General features: G+C 44.6%; 2 protein-coding genes across 3 annotated transcripts in view; one reads left to right on the forward strand and one right to left on the reverse strand.

The window, feature by feature from the left end:
- Positions 1-7813, forward strand: part of LOC306767571 (niq CART3-like) — a gene marked incomplete at its 5' end in the record, with an annotated part of 442251 nt that extends 434438 nt beyond the window's left edge. The window contains 2 exons of the mRNA XM_079255647.1: positions 2536-2619; positions 7688-7813. Of these exons, the coding sequence (XP_079111773.1) occupies positions 2536-2619; positions 7688-7795 (192 nt within the window). The 3' untranslated portion in view covers positions 7796-7813. The remainder of the gene's footprint in view (positions 1-2535; positions 2620-7687) is intronic.
- Positions 7814-7940: 127 nt separating this feature from the next.
- On the reverse strand, positions 7941-14727 carry LOC306767557 (small ribosomal subunit protein eS17). Of its 2 annotated transcripts, none has more exons than XM_079255628.1 (5): positions 14678-14727; positions 13370-13521; positions 13009-13114; positions 9843-9908; positions 7941-8059 (listed from the first exon to the last, which is right to left on the reverse strand). In XM_079255628.1, exons 1-5 carry the CDS (start codon positions 14678-14680, stop codon positions 7982-7984), a joined length of 405 nt encoding a protein of 134 aa, XP_079111754.1. In that variant the 5' UTR covers positions 14681-14727; the 3' UTR covers positions 7941-7981. The 2 variants fall into 2 exon arrangements, with proteins under 2 accessions (XP_079111754.1, XP_079111755.1); XM_079255629.1 differs by lacking the exon at positions 14678-14727 and adding an exon at positions 14514-14533.
- Between the last annotated feature and the right edge of the window lie 750 nt (positions 14728-15477).

Here is a 15477-nt window from a genome sequence, read left to right on the forward strand (position 1 = left end):
GATTTTAGATAGTTCAGCAGGTTTTAGGGAGTTCAGCAGGTTTTAGAGAGTTCAGCAGGTTTTAGGGAGCTCAGCAGGTTTAGGGAGTTCAGCAGGTTTTAGAGAGTTCAACAGGTTTTAGAGTTCAGCAGGTGTTTAGAGGGTTCAGCAGGTTTTAGAGAGTTGAGCAGGTTTTAGAAAGGTCAGCAGGTTGTAGGGAGTTTAGCAGGTTTTAGAGAGTTCAGATGGTTTTAGAGAGTTCAGCAGGCTTTCGGGAGCTCAGCAGATTTTAGGGAGCTCAGCAGATTTTAGGGAGTTAAGCAGGTTTTAGGGAGCTCAGCAGGTTTTAGAGAGTTCAGCAGGTTTTAGGGAGTTCAGCATGTTTTAGGGAGTTCAGCAGGTTTTAGGGAGCTCAGCAGATTTTAGATAGTTCAGCATGTTTTAGGGAGCTCAGCAGGTTTTAGGGAGCTCAGTAGGTTTTAGGGAGTTCAGCAGGTTTTAGGGAGTTCAGCAGGTTTTAGGAAGCTCAGCAAGTTTTAGAGTTCAGCAGGTTTTAGAGAGTTCAGCAGGTTTTAGAGAGTTCAGCAGGTTTTAGAAAGGTCAGCAGGTTTTAGGGAGTTTAGCAGGTTTTAGAGAGTTCAGATGGTTTTAGAGAGTTCAGCAGGCTTTCGGGAGTTCAGCAGGTTTTAGAGAGTTCAGCAGATTTTAGAGAGTTCAGCAGGCTTTCGGGAGTTCAGCAGGTTTTAGAGAGTTCAGCAGGTTTTAGGGAGTTCAGCAGGTTTTAGAGAGTTCAGCAGGTTTTAGGGAGTTCAGCAGGTTTTCGGGAGTTCAGCAGGTTTTAGGGAGCTCAGCAGGTTTTAGAGAGTTCAGCTGGTTTTAGGGAGTTCAGCAGGTTTTAGGGAGTTCAGCAGGTTTTAGGGAGCTCAGCAGATTTTAGGGAGCTCAGCAGATTTTAGAGAGTTCAGCAGGTTTTAGGGAGTTCAGCAGGTTTTAGGGAGCTCAGCAAGTTTTAGAGAGTTCAGCAGGTTTTAGGGAGTTCAGCATGTTTTAGGGAGTTCAGTAGGTTTTAGGGAGCTCAGCAGATTTTAGATAGTTCAGCAGGTTTTAGGGATTTCAGCAGGTTTTAGGGAGTTCAGCAGGTTTTAGGGAGCTCAGCAGATTTTAGGGAGCTCAGCAGATTTTAGAGAGTTCAGCAGGTTTTAGGGAGTTCAGCAGGTTTTAGGGAGCTCAGCAGGTTTTAGAGAGTTCAGCAGGTTTTAGGGAGTTCAGCATGTTTTAGGGAGTTCAGTAGGTTTTAGGGAGCTCAGCAGATTTTAGATAGTTCAGCAGGTTTTAGGGAGCTCAGCAGGTTTTAGAGAGTTCAGCAGGTTTTAGGGAGCTCAGCAGGTTTAGGGAGTTCAGCAGGTTTTAGAGAGTTCAACAGGTTTTAGAGTTCAGCAGGTTTTAGAGAGTTCAGCAGGCTTTCGGGAGTTCAGCAGGTTTTAGGGAGTTCAGCAGGTTTTAGGGAGTTCAGCAGGTTTTAGAGAGTTCAGCAGGTTTTAGGGAGTTCAGCAGGTTTTAGGGAGCTCAGCAGGTTATAGGGAGCTCAGCAGGTTTTAGGGAGTTCAGCAGGTTTTAGGGAGTTCAGCAGGTTTTAGGAAGCTCAGCAAGTTTTAGAGTTCAGCAGGTTTTAGAGAGTTCAGCAGGTTTTAGGGAGCTCAGCAGGTTTTAGGGAGTTCAGCAGGTTTTAGAGAGTTCAGCAGGTTTAGGGAGTTCAGCAGGTTTAGGGAGTTCAGCAGGTTTTCGGGAGCTCAGCAGGTTTTAGGGAGTTCAGCAGGTTTTCGGGAGTTCAGCAGGTTTTAGGGAGCTCAGCAGATTTTTGGGAGCTCAGCAGATTTTAGAGAGTTCAGCAGGTTTTAGGGAGTTCAGCAGGTTTTAGGGAGCTCAGCAGGTTTTAGAGAGTTCAGCAGGTTTTAGGGAGTTCAGCAGGTTTTAGAGAGTTCAGCAGGTTTTAGAGTTCAGCAGGTTTTAGAGGGTTCAGCAGGTTTTAGGGAGCTCAGCAGGTTTAGGGAGTTCAGCAGGTTTTAGAGAGTTCAGCAGGTTTTAGAGTTCAGCAGGTTTTAGAGAGTTCAGCAGGTTTTAGAGAGTTCAGCAGGTTTTAGGGAGTTCAGCAGGTTTTAGGGAGCTCAGCAGGTTTTAGGGAGCTCAGCAGGTTTTAGGAAGTTCAGCAGGTTTTAGAGTTCAGCAGGTTTTAGAGAGTTCAGCAGGTTTTAGAGTTCAGCAGGTTTTAGAGAGTTCAGCAGGTTTTAGAGAGTTCAGCAGGTTTTAGGGAGTTCAGCAGATTTTAGAGAGTTCAACAGGTTTTAGGGTGTTCAGCAGGTTTTCTAGCCAACAGTCAGCATCTTTCTACAGCAGCGGTTCCCTGCAGCCACGTCTTGCGTGTTTTCCTGTGTTGGTGTCTGATCTCCCTTCAGGGGAGCCAAAGTGTTCCGCTTGTGGTGGATTTCAGTAGAAGCAGGTTCCTGTGGTCTGCGTAGCGCTCGCATGTCCTGACCAGCGTGCACATGTTTTTCTCAGCTCGGCGCCCTGCACGAGGTTCTGGAGAAGCTGCAGACCAAGCGGATCAATCCCTGGGGGAAGAAGTACGGACAGGTGCCCTCTGTGAGTAGAACCAGAATCAGAATCGGTGGTGTAGATCAGTTGTTCTGTGTGTTTGGACTCGACCCGGTTCTGGAGGTCCGTAAACCAGCCACTGACAAGCGAGACTTTAAAGGTTCCTGTTCATCTTCAGCATGACTGATTATTAATTAATCATCATCAATCATTTTTATTATTTAATTATCATTAACTTCACAGTTGCAATAAAAATTCCAGAACTGTTCGTCACGTGATCATTTAAAAGATAAACTATGGAGTTATTGGTGTTCATACGAGGGTCCAGCGCCCCGAAGTGGTCCAGCATCTTCTTCTGATGCCTGCAACCCTGATCAATAGGTTCTTCTATCAATCAGTGGATCTGTTTGATCTATAGATCTTTCTAGAAGACGCAGCAGCTGATTATTGATCAGTCCACGTTCAGTACCGGAAAACCTTCTGATCCAGTCCTCGTGTCTCCTTTACTTCATCTTCTGAACTGGTCTTCATCAGGGGATCTCCAGCTGGTGGGGTTTCCCCTCAGTCCGGTCCTGGTACCAGACCAGTTTCAGACTTTATATCAGTTACGGTCCTGGTACCGGACCAGTTTCAGACTTTATATCAGTTACGGTCCTGGTACCGGACCAGTTTCAGACTTTATATCAGTTACGGTCCTGGTACCGGACCAGTTTCAGACTTTATATCAGTTACGGTCCTGGTACCGGACCAGTTTCAGACTTTATATCAGTTACAGTCCTGGTACCGGACCAGTTTCAGACTTTATATCAGTTACAGTCCTGGTACCGGGCCAGTTTCAGACTTTATATCAGTTACGGTCCTGGTACCGGGCCAGTTTCAGACTTTATATCAGTTACGGTCCTGGTACCGGACCAGTTTCAGACTTTATATCAGTTACGGTCCTGGTACCGGACCAGTTTCAGACTTTATATCAGTTACGGTCCTGGTACCGGACCAGTTTCAGACTTTATATCAGTTACGGTCCTGGTACCGGACCAGTTTCAGACTTTATATCAGTTACGGTCCTGGTACCGGACCAGTTTCAGACTTTATATCAGTTACGGTCCTGGTACCGGACCAGTTTCAGACTTTATATCAGTTACAGTCCTGGTACCGGACCAGTTTCAGACTTTATATCAGTTACAGTCCTGGTACCGGACCAGTTTCAGACTTTATATCAGTTACAGTCCTGGTACCGGACCAGTTTCAGACTTTATATCAGTTACAGTCCTGGTACCGGGCCAGTTTCAGACTTTATATCAGTTACAGTCCTGGTACCGGACCAGTTTCAGACTTTATGTCAGTTACAGTCCTGGTACCGGACCAGTTTCAGACTTTATATCAGTTACAGTCCTGGTACCAGACCAGTTCCAGTCCAGTCCTGGTTCTGGACCAGTTCCAGTTCAGTCCTGGTTCTGGACCAGTTTCAGACTTTATAGCAGTTCCAGTCCAGTCCTGGTACCAGACCAGTTCTAGGGGAACCTAACTCAGACCTGTGATTAGCTCAGGCATCAAAGTGGCTCTGAACCCGCCGGATGAACCGGTTTAAACTGGATCTTTATGGCCCTTCTCCGCCGAGCCGACACTGGATCTTACTGGGCCCAGTCCACACAACTTCAGCACCTCCTCTGTTGTTTATTTATTCATTTTATTGTAATTTCCTTCATTTCATGTTTTAACCCTTTCAGTTCCAATTCTCTGCTGTCATTACAGGAAAAACATCTGAATTAAGAATCAAAACTGAGAAAACTCATTATTCCAAATACTTAAACCATTTAATGTAACATATTTTATGTTGATTGCATCCTTTTATAGAAAAAACTGCAGAAAACATGATCTGATGTTTGTCTTCTGCCCCTGGTGGACACATCCTGTATTACAATCACTTAAGGAGATTTTAAGAAACAATAAATATACACAAGAATATATATTTGCTAAATATTTTAATGCAAATAAATTATTTCTATTAGAAAAGATAAATTCTCCCCATTTTTAAAATATTAAAGTTAAATGAATTTAAATAACTTATTTTACATATGGCGTGTATTTTTTCATTGTTTCAGATTGACAATTTAATACCTTTTCAGAAAAAAAAGTCCAAAAACAGAGATTTTCATCTTTCCTCGAATCAGCTTCACTCCTGATAAAAAACAAATGTTTCTTTTAATAATTATTTAAACTATTTTGACCCTTTAAACACCAGTTTAATGTAACCATTTTTGTTTAAAAATCAATTTAAATATACAAAATTGCACATTTTACATTATATAAATGTTCAGGGAATTTATTTTAAACTGTATCAATCTTAAATGTACTAAAAATGAATAATAATAATAATAATAATAATACTTAGTAATAATAATGATGATTATATGGGAAATAAATGTAACAGAAACAGCAACATAATGTGACCAAACTGGCTTTTAAAATCTTAAAAGAATTAGAATAATTACATATTAGGAAGTTTTTATTAATTATACTGAGATTTAGAATAAAAAACAGAATTTTTTACAGACGTTGCCGTTTCTGTCCTGATGACATGAAAGGGTCAGAAACGTACCCCCTTGTCCTGTAAGAAAAAATACAACTGCAATTTTAAAGTTTTCAGCGGAAACAAACTGAAAAAAAAATAAATCTTTTTTTGGACAAATGAGGCCAAAAAAAAGAGTTAAATGTGTAAATTTCTGCCATCTGGTGGTGAAGTTGGAAAAACTAAATACACCAAACTGCATCTGAATTAGGAAAAACACCAACGAAGAAGAAAACAAGTAACATGTTCTCATCTTCCTGATATAGAGAAGTTTATTATAGTCTTTGACAAGTCGATTCAACACAACTTTCTTCGTTTATCTTCCGTGGTTTCTACGGTTTGCAGATCTTTGATCTGTACGTACAGGGATTCCTTCCACTTCAGTTTTAAGTTTTTGGCCGTTTGGATTGTTGGTAGTCGGCCTGTCACGGTAATAAATTCTGCCACGCGATTAATTGTCTCAGATATTATTGCTAAAGACAATAATATTGTCCTGAGCGATTATTGTTGCCATTTTGAGACCAATTTCAACTAAAATAACAAAAATGCCAAAGATCAACATCCTTTACTTTCTCCAGAACATTTAGCTGGATGTGCAGACCAGACTGAATCAGGATTTCTCCTGGGGTTTTAGCAACGTGGTTATCTGGAACATGTGGTCTCTAAACACCATGCAACACAGCTACAGTCTATGGTCAGCTCATGTAAGGGGACATGTTTGGCCTGGACCAGAGGTGGAATGGTAAAATTGAACAAGATAAAGGGCAACTCGGCTTTACCAACCACGCTGTCTGAGTGCACGCCATGTTGCAGTCCTGTTGGTGTTCAGTCTGTCTGTTAAACACCAACGTGATCGAGGACGGTCGGGAAGATGAATTCTTGTTAAGGTCTTTATTTCCCAGCTGGACAAACTGCAGTTGATGTCCAGATGGAAGCTTTTTGTGTTGCTGTGTTTAGTTAATATTGTCTTAAAACAAATTAAAATTAAAATTGTTGCATCCGTCGACTTATTCTATTTTACAGTCATTTAGACGCTTTTATCCAAAGCGACTTACATCTGAGTGAGAACAACACAAGCAGGAAATCAGACAGTAGAGGACATGGTAGGAAGGTGCTGGTGGACGGTCCAGTTGGACGCAGGTCCTTACATGAAGTCCTACAGGCTTTTCTTTGTTTACTCCCTTCCCACCCCATAATATCACCTATGTTATAATACAAAGAATTAATACCATAAAGTTTGTTGCAAAGAACTGGGCTAAGTTCTCCAGATTTCCAACAAATACAGCTAAACTAAGTGTTGAAGTTCTCCTTGAAGAGCTGAGTCTTCAGCTTAAAAGTAGACAGGGACTCTGCAGAGCGGACAGAGTTTGGGAGATCGTTCCACCATCGTGGAACAACAGAGGAAAAGAGTCTGGCTGGTGATTTAGTCCCACGTTTTGGTGGTAACACGAGGCGGCTTTCACTGGTGGAACATAGCTGTGGAGAGGGAGTGTAGGTCTGGATTAGGGAGGGAAGGTAGAGGGGAGGGTAAGCCAGAAGCAAAGCTTATTGCACACATTTTGGCTTATTGCAACAGGCCTAGTTGGTAGAGAGGATTTTATCAGCTGTGAAGCTGCAGGTTGCTGCCAGACCGGAGACCTTTGGTGGGTTTTTACATCAGACAGGTGGAGGAGACGTCTGTCAGCCTGACTGATGGTGAACTGGGTTACACAGATAGGAATCCAGTGATGGAGGTCGTTGCAGATGTTTTCATGTCTGTAAACTGTTAAAATAAGTTTGTTCTGATGAGACCGCTCTGTGTGCTTCTGGTGGAGCAGCTTCTGATTACAGCAGAAGGGTTAAATATACTAAAAAACTGGGTTGACACCAGTTAGCATTTAATGTAAACTAAACTGTCACTAGAAATAAAACTTCAGCAACAATCAGACTTAATGGAATTAAAACAAAGTAGTTTATGAAAAGAAATGTCTTGGAAGTGATCAGATGATAAACTTTGTAGGACACCTCGTATATGATGTTAAAAAGTCCTGCGATGAAACTGGACCAAGCTTTGCTGCCTCCGTACCCGGCCGGAGGACCGATGCGAGTAAACATGGAAAACTCTGGTTTGTCGACGTTGTTTATACACGCTGAGTGTGATGCAGAGTTGTTAATGATGAATATTCTAAAACTGGCTACACGGACTCCCCATGTAGCCACGACAACCGCGCGGCAACGCTGCGGAGGCACCGAGTTCGTCGTGTTCCATCCAGGATGTGAAGCCGGTCTGTAAACAACCGGTTTGGATACTGATCAGGAAATCATTTTACCTTTATGAGTTATAAAAACATGCCACACTGAACAGTGTTTAAATCTGTGACATGTTGCCATGACAACCTGTTTGATGGGGATCCGGGTCTACTGGTACAGAACCAGACACCTGACTGATTCATGATGGTGCCGGCAACCGAACCAATGAGCTGCAGGTAAACGTGATGAATGTGTTAATTTCTCTAATCGCTCTGTGTGTGTGTGTGTGTGTGTGTGTGTGTGTGTGTGTGTGTTCAGTGTGACCTCGGAGAGCACTGCGCCGTGAGGAAAGGATCTCGGATCGGGAAGATGTGCGACTGTCCAGAAGGAGCTTTCTGCAACTTTTTCCTGCTCAAGTGCTTATGATTTATTTTGATCTGTAAAGTTGACAAATAAACGATTTCTCTGCATTAAAGCTGGAAACTGACTGTCGTGTCCGAGTCTCAACGTCCCACGGAGACTTCCGGAACAACCCGGTTGTCCACAAAAACAGTCCTGCACAGCAGAGGGCTTTTGTCCCAAAGGGTTTTATTAGGAAGAAACTTTAGACGTCTAGACCCCTCGGGGCTGCTTGAAGTTCATGCCGACAGGGGGCTGGGTGACCTGCAGGTTGGACAGACCGCCGAAGTCCTGAGGAGACAAGAGACAAGACAGGCAGGTGAGACCCGGACCAGGACGTGAGACTGTCTGAGAACACCAGAGTCTGACAGGAAGCGGCAGTCCTGCAAACACGGGAAAGGCTCTCAGCTTCATCTTCCTGTATGTTAGAATGACCAGAGCCACAGCAACGCCATGATCACCTTTCGATACAGGGTGGGTGGGGGGGACATGGAGACGTATTACATCACACTGATTACATCACAGCTCTGCACATTCAGGGTTCAGGCCAAACACGAAACCAGCCGTGACGTAAACATGTAAACAAAACATCCATCTAGCGAACGTCCTGTTAGTGAAGCAGAGAGGCTCCCGAACGTCCAGCTTAGGGTTAACGGGTCAGGTTTACCTTCATGGCTACTGTGGGGGGTGAATTTATTCCCCTAACTCCTCCGTTTAATTTCATCTGAAATTTCAGAAATTTTAGGGGCGTGTCCTTTTGATTGACAGGTACCCGACGTCCAGCAGAACGTAGAACCACCGTGGTTTTTAAGCCAGTTAACTGGGATTTAGCTTTAGCCCGCTAACCTCAAGGTTAGCTCGGTTAGCGCTTAGCGACCAGCAGGTTGATAATGTCAATAATCCCCCATCATCACACCCACCCTCTCAGCTCCATTTTTGTATTTTCTGGGAGAGACGACACGCGTGACGGAAACCATCCAATGAGCTTCAATTCAGCTCTTCAGAAAGCTGTAGGTGACGTCACCACAGCTCCGCCCATCTTTAAAACAAATATATACGTTAATTCAACATTTGAATTGAATTTTTCTTCACCACTGTATCGGAACCGACCCAGCTAAACCGCAGGACCTGGACCAGAACAGATCTCAGTAACGAGTTGCGATGTGGCTAACAAGCTCTGACGCCCCCTGATGATCAAACCAGGCGGAGCCTCCATGACGTCACCCGTAGGTTTCTGAAGAGCTGAGTTGAAGCTCAGTGGGCGGTTCCTACCATCACCATCTTGGCAGGGGCATGTGTGTCGTCTCGCCCGGAAAATTCAAATATGGGCAAAGAGGTGGAGCTGAGAGGGGGGATGTGAGCGTCATGGTGGATGATTGACATCGAACGAACTCCGAGCTTTCTGTAGCTAAGAGCTAACCGAGCTAACCCGGAGATAACAGGAGCTAACCGAGCTAACAGAGGTAAGCGGGCTAAAGCTAAGTCACGTGGTTAACCGGCTAAAAACCGCAGTTGTTCTACGTTCTTCTGACTTGAAGCGGGAGATCGGGTACCTGTCAATCAAAAGGACACGCCCTTAAATATGCTGAACTTCGAGATTAAATTACTTTTAAACGGGTGAGTTAGAAAAAAACTTCACTCCCCCCACAGTTGTCATGAAGGTAAACCTGACCTATTAAACCTAAAAGGGATTTTTGAACCAGGCTGTAAACATGTTTATTTCTGCTGTGAAGTTGGTCTTTTTAACATGGGAGTCTATGGGGATTTGCTCTGTTTTGCAGACCCTAGTGGATGAAGGGGGAACTGCAGTTTTATGCACTTCTGCATAGGCTTCACTTTGAACCGCCGGAGGTTGCTGCTTAGATCAAATGAATCATTAAACTACTTTCAGCCTCGCTGACTGGCAGCTTTGCTGGAATCCGTCTTCTTAGAATTTGATCCAGAAGTCCAGAAAACGTCCGTCACAGCTGCGAGTGAGAGCCGGCCTCTCAGCTAGAGATTAAAGCATCCTACGTGTCTTCACTGTGGACCACGCCTACGACACGAGCATGTTGCTGTGGCGCTCCAGACTTACCAGCAGCTTCAGCATTTCCTTGGTGTCGGGATCCACTTCAATCAGCTCCTGGTCCAAAGCAGACACCTGTGAAAATGAACACACACCATCAGATCTTCATCACACCTCAGTAGCTTGTTTCATCCGACATACCTGGAGGTTCATGGTGTCACCAGCGAATTTTAATCACATGCTAGTCAGAAACAGAAAATACACGGAAGCTAGCAGCTAGCTATACTGTTGTGTGATTTTCTGATCGGGTCTGAAGGCAGCGTTTGGAAACATTTTGGTTTTTAAGAAGAACAGACGAGACCTGGACAAGACGTACTTCAACTGTTAGCAATAACTCTTAGCTAAGGGCTAACAGTTAGCTGCTAGCCATGAACTGATAGCTATAACAACCAGGTAACTTAAATGCCACCAGTTAACAGTTAGCAATAACTACGAGCTAACTGCTAACAGTTAAATGCTGTTAGCAGTTAGCTCATAGTAACTGTTAGCTCACGGCTAACAGCTAGCTGCTAGCAGTAACTGCTAGCTAACCGCTAACAGCTATGTCTTAACTGTTAGCATTAACCGCTAGCTAACTGCTAACAGCTATGTCTTAACTGTTAGCATTAACCGCTAGCTAACTGCTAACAGCTATGTCTTAACTGTTAGCATTAACTGCTAGCTAACTGCTAACAGGTAGCTGCTACAAGTTAACTGGTATTCACATTTCTACATCATTGGTAGAAAACAGGATTGATGTTTTACTGCTTGACACACGTTTTAGAATTATTTCTTTGTTTGAACAATGATATTGCAGCTTCTTCCTCGCCAGTCGGACTAACGACAAGATAAACCACTGAATTATCGCATCCAATGTGAAACTCCCCATCGTCATTGGACAATTCTTTGATCAAATCTAATCAAACTTCATTTATAAAAGCCCAGGTAACAAAACGGCTGTCCATGTAAAGAAAATCAATCAAAGAAACCAGAACAAATCCAGGACTACTGGTCCTGCTCTCTGGAGGTCAAAGATAAGGTTTTAAAAGAGACTTAAAGTCACTAAAAGATCAAGCAGACCTCCTGAAAGGAGGAGTTTGGGGGCTGCTGCCTCCACAAGTCAAGTTTTAGGGACTCATAAAGCAGGTATGTCCAGCTCCTCCTCCACAGTCCTGCAGGTTTTCCACATGAAACTCCGGACAGGAAGGAATCAGTCGTTGTGTAGAAGGTCATCGGCTGATGGATCCATTTAATGAAAAACAGCCGTGTCTGAACAAGGATAAAAAACATACAGGACAGCGGCCTCGAGGCCCGACTTCGGACCTCCTGACTTCAAGCATCTGGTCTTCAGACCTCAGAGCTCCAACGGAACGGAGCAGAAGCTCAGAGAGATTCCACGGTGCAAACGTTTAAAAACTGCTCCAAAGGAGACTGGCAGCGGTGCAGAGGCATCACGGTAACATGGCAACACGTCTTCTCCCCGTTACAGGCAGCTTGAGGAGACGAGAGATGAGGTAAGAAGATAATAGATTTCAGGCGGCCAGTTGCTGCCTGTTTCATGCGGATCATGAGTCACATCAGAAATCCGCCGCTCCAATCAGCAGCATGAATCCGGAGAGACGTCTTCCACGGACAGAACCGCCGGCACATCAGCCTCCGCTCAGTCCGAAACCCAGCAGGATGACATGCGGGCTCCCAGCTGCCCGATCTCCGGGGTGAAAACATGCGATAGACTGGGCAGAGAGCAGCCGATCAGATCCATGATGTAAACAATCCGGGTCAGACAGGACCAGCAGCAGGGCGGGGGCGCAGAGAGAAAAGCATCCACCTTTGCCGAGCACGGCAGAAGAATGCTTTTACATTTTTTTCCTTCCCACTGCACTTTTAATCCCTAAAACTCGTTTATGTTTTTTGTTTTTCTAGCTGTTGATGCCTTTTAACATCCAGCGTATGTTCAGTATTTACACATCGAACCGAGGAAACCAGCTTGATGCAACGTCTCAGGCTGCAGAAACACGCAGAGTTTTACTGACTTTAAACCGACTGTAGAGAAAGATTTTAGGAGCCGACACGTTTCTGCAAATATCTAAAAGCTGCTGCTGACAAACCAGCAGCAGCGTTTGCTTGTCTGAGAGCGCCAGGGTTCAAAAGGAAGAGAGAATCCTTCAAACACGGGAAAATGCTCTCAGGTTCATGTTCCTGTACTATCAATGACCTGGCGACAAACACGCCATAGTCACTTCCGATACAGGAGCCGCAAGCGGCAGGAAAACAGCTGAGACAATATGAAGAGGGCGGTCCATTTGAGGAACGGCGAGGAACAGCGAGGACGCTGCTCGTAGGCAACGGAAGTTCAGCACTAACACCGACATCAGCTTCAGCACAAAGTTTAACCTCAAATCTTTCAGACAAGTTTGAAAATCAACCAGAAAAAATAAAACGGATAAAAACGTATAGACAGACAAGCTGCTGATCCATCAGAAGACCCGGTAACCATAACAACCGCCAGATGACCCAGCACCCGGTTAAAACATCATTTCCTCCATAACGCAGAGCATTAAAGAGGAACACACACAGACCAGCACCAGGAACACATTAGGATTAAGTTAAGTTAACCCTCATGATCTTTGGCTGCTCCTGATTGGATGTTACCAGTACAAGCTCTCTGATTGGCCAGCTTGACAGGAAGTGGTTTCATCATCATTTCTGAGGTCTCTTAGCAACGTAACAGTGATATTGTTCTTTCTATGATGAAAATGTGATAAATAATGACGTTATCATGGATCATATTGAACACAGGTGTCAGACTCCAGTCCTGGAGGGCCGGTATCCTGCAGGTTTTAGTTGTCTCCCTGCTCCAACACACCTGACTGAAATCTACAAGCAGGTTGACAAGAAGCTGCTGGATACATCTGATTTAAGTCAGGTGTGTTGGAACAGGGAAACAACTAAAACCTGCAGGATATCGGCCCTCCAGGACTGGAGGTTCACACCCCTGATCTATAGTCTCGACATGTGTCAGTACTGTCAACCAATAGAAACGCTGGAAAACCTCAGCTGGAGGGTCACATGATCATTACAGAGTGGCGCGCTGCTGTTGCTAGGGAACTGGTGATGATGGCGGCAGTTTAGTACAGTTTTAAGGGTTCAAAGACCTCCTTTACGGTGAAAATTGTGTGGTGATGCCTTCACTGACCTCTGGAACGTAGTTGTCCCTCCTCTCTCTCTCCTCCTCCTGCAGCTTGATGGAGATTCCTCTGACTGGACCCCTCTGGATCCTCTTCATCAGATGCGTCACATACCTGCAGGAGCAGAGCGCCACCGTGGTTTACAGGACTGTTAGAACAGCCGAGGAGGAGTGGCGTGTCCGCACGACTCCCGAACGCTGTAATGTCTGAGAGAAAAAGGGGTCTGACAGGAACTGATCCTCCTTCAAACACGGGAAAGTCTCAGATTTATCTCCCTGTAGTCTAAATGACCCGGCCACACGCAGGCCGCCATCACACTTTCGTTACAGGGCGGCAACCAAAGCGGTGCTCTGCAGCATCGCCACTCACCCGGCAATCTTGTTGCGCAGCTTCTTGCTCGGGATGATGGCGATCTCCTCACATACCCTCTTGTTGGTGTGGAAGTCGTTTCCCAGCCGGGTGTAGTATTTCTCAATGATGACCCTGGCGGCCTTCTTCACCGTCTTGGTCCTGACTCGTCCCTGAAGACACGGAAAACAACGCGCTTTATGCCTCGACGACACGCGGAGAATGTGAGATTGGATCATCCCGCATCGTCTGCTACGTTCTGGTCGAGTCAGATCTGATCTTTTAAAACTGGCAGCCAGCATTCGTCATGTTTCTGCCTTGGTCTGCACGTTTTAGTCTGATATGAAGTCCAGACATATTGGACCAATAATGCAGAACAGCTGCTATCTGCTGGTTTAAGGCAAATAAAATACAGAGAAAACATAACGTAATAAAATGAACATGAATAATATTCAGAACATCTGAAATGAAGGAATTCAGGAACAAAATAATGGTCTTGTAACTCTTCACCTCGACACTAACTAATCTAACTATTAACAATAAACTTACCTGTTTGGTTAAAACACCTGACTACTTACCTGCAGGTAATTTAGATTAACATCTGGGTTAATCTAAAGGTTTATCTGGTGGTTTTGTGTATGATCTATCTGAAACGTTTCAATTGTTGAGCTCATGTGATGGTCCGCCCTCCTGCAGCTACCTGAAGCTTCCTGCTGCTACTTGAAGCTTCTTGCAGCTACCTGAAGCTTCTTGCTGGTACCTCTTGCAGCTACCTGAAGCTTCCTGCTGGTACCTCTTGCAGCTACCTGAAGCTTCCTGCTGGTACCTCTTGCAGCTACCTGAAGCTTCCTGCTGGTACCTCTTGCAGCTACCTGAAGCTTCCTGCTGGTACCTCTTGCAGCAACCTGAAGCTTTCTGCTGCTACCTTTTGCAGCTACCTGCTGCGTGATGCTGCTAGCACACGGCAGCTAGCTACCGGTTTTGCTACCGCAGCTAACTAAATGCGTTCGCAATTTAACCCATTTCTGTACTTCTGGCTAAGTGTACGGAGCGGAATATCAGCTCTGAGTTAAAATGTTCAGACACGCAGCAGAACCGAATGTTTTTCAGCTCTAAGCAGAAGAAGCAGCTCCTCCATCAGCGGATCCGCTGCAGTTCTTCTCACCATCACTAATAATCAGCTCCGCCTTTGTCATCACACATCAATATAACATCTGCTGGATGAGAATGACGAACCGGTTTCCATCGGTGACATTATGAAAGGAGATAAACCAGTAAAACAGCAGGATTGGGTCGGATAGCAGCTATAGCCATGAAACATTTACCCACCATGTTGGATCGGCCTGGTAGAAGAGGACGACATGACTTCCGGTGGAAGTTTAAACCTGCAGGCGGATATGGAGAAAGAGCTGGGACCACAGCGCCGCCATGCGGCAGGAGGCCGCAACTACAACTAGCAGCTTTTACCGGACACGACCAGACATCGCGGTGATTTTTTTTTTTTTTTTGTCTTGTCCAGCATTTAAGCAAGCAGACTGATGTTCTGGATGCTGTGTTGCTGCTGAGCAAATTTATTTTGCCAAGGGGAACTTTTATAGATGTAATGATCCCCTTGTATTTCTTGATTCTTATTTTATTTTTCTATTTGTTTTGGATAATAGTTTGTATTACAGAGTTTATGCTGCTGGACCGGAAAGGACAGAAAAGGGGCAGAAAGAGAACAGAAAAAAGAACATAAAAAACAAAAGAAAGAGATCAATGCATACACGTATATGCACATACATACCCTCCTACATATACATGTATATACACTCGCACATACAGTATATATATATATATATATATATATTATAGAAGACATGTATTCTGTGGAGCACTATGCGCGAGTGTGTGGGCGTATACAGGTGTTAGTGCGTGCGTGTGTGGGCGCGGTTAGGTGTAAGTGCATGTGGGTGGCGCAAAGTTTTAAAAGGTACACTCTCACTTGGGGAAATGGTTTTGGGAGAGGCAGCTGGGTAGCCGTAATTTTTGTTGACCGTTTTTCGCTTTTCTCCTTTGTAATTTGCTTTAGTCTTTTGTGTGTTTTCTTCAATATTATTCCGGTTTATTTTCTGTCAAGTCATCACAGC

The sequence above is a fragment of the Telmatherina bonti genome, assembly GCF_933228915.1.
Source record: "Telmatherina bonti genome assembly, chromosome: 2".
In the NCBI taxonomy this organism is placed as follows: domain Eukaryota; kingdom Metazoa; phylum Chordata; class Actinopteri; order Atheriniformes; family Telmatherinidae; genus Telmatherina; species Telmatherina bonti.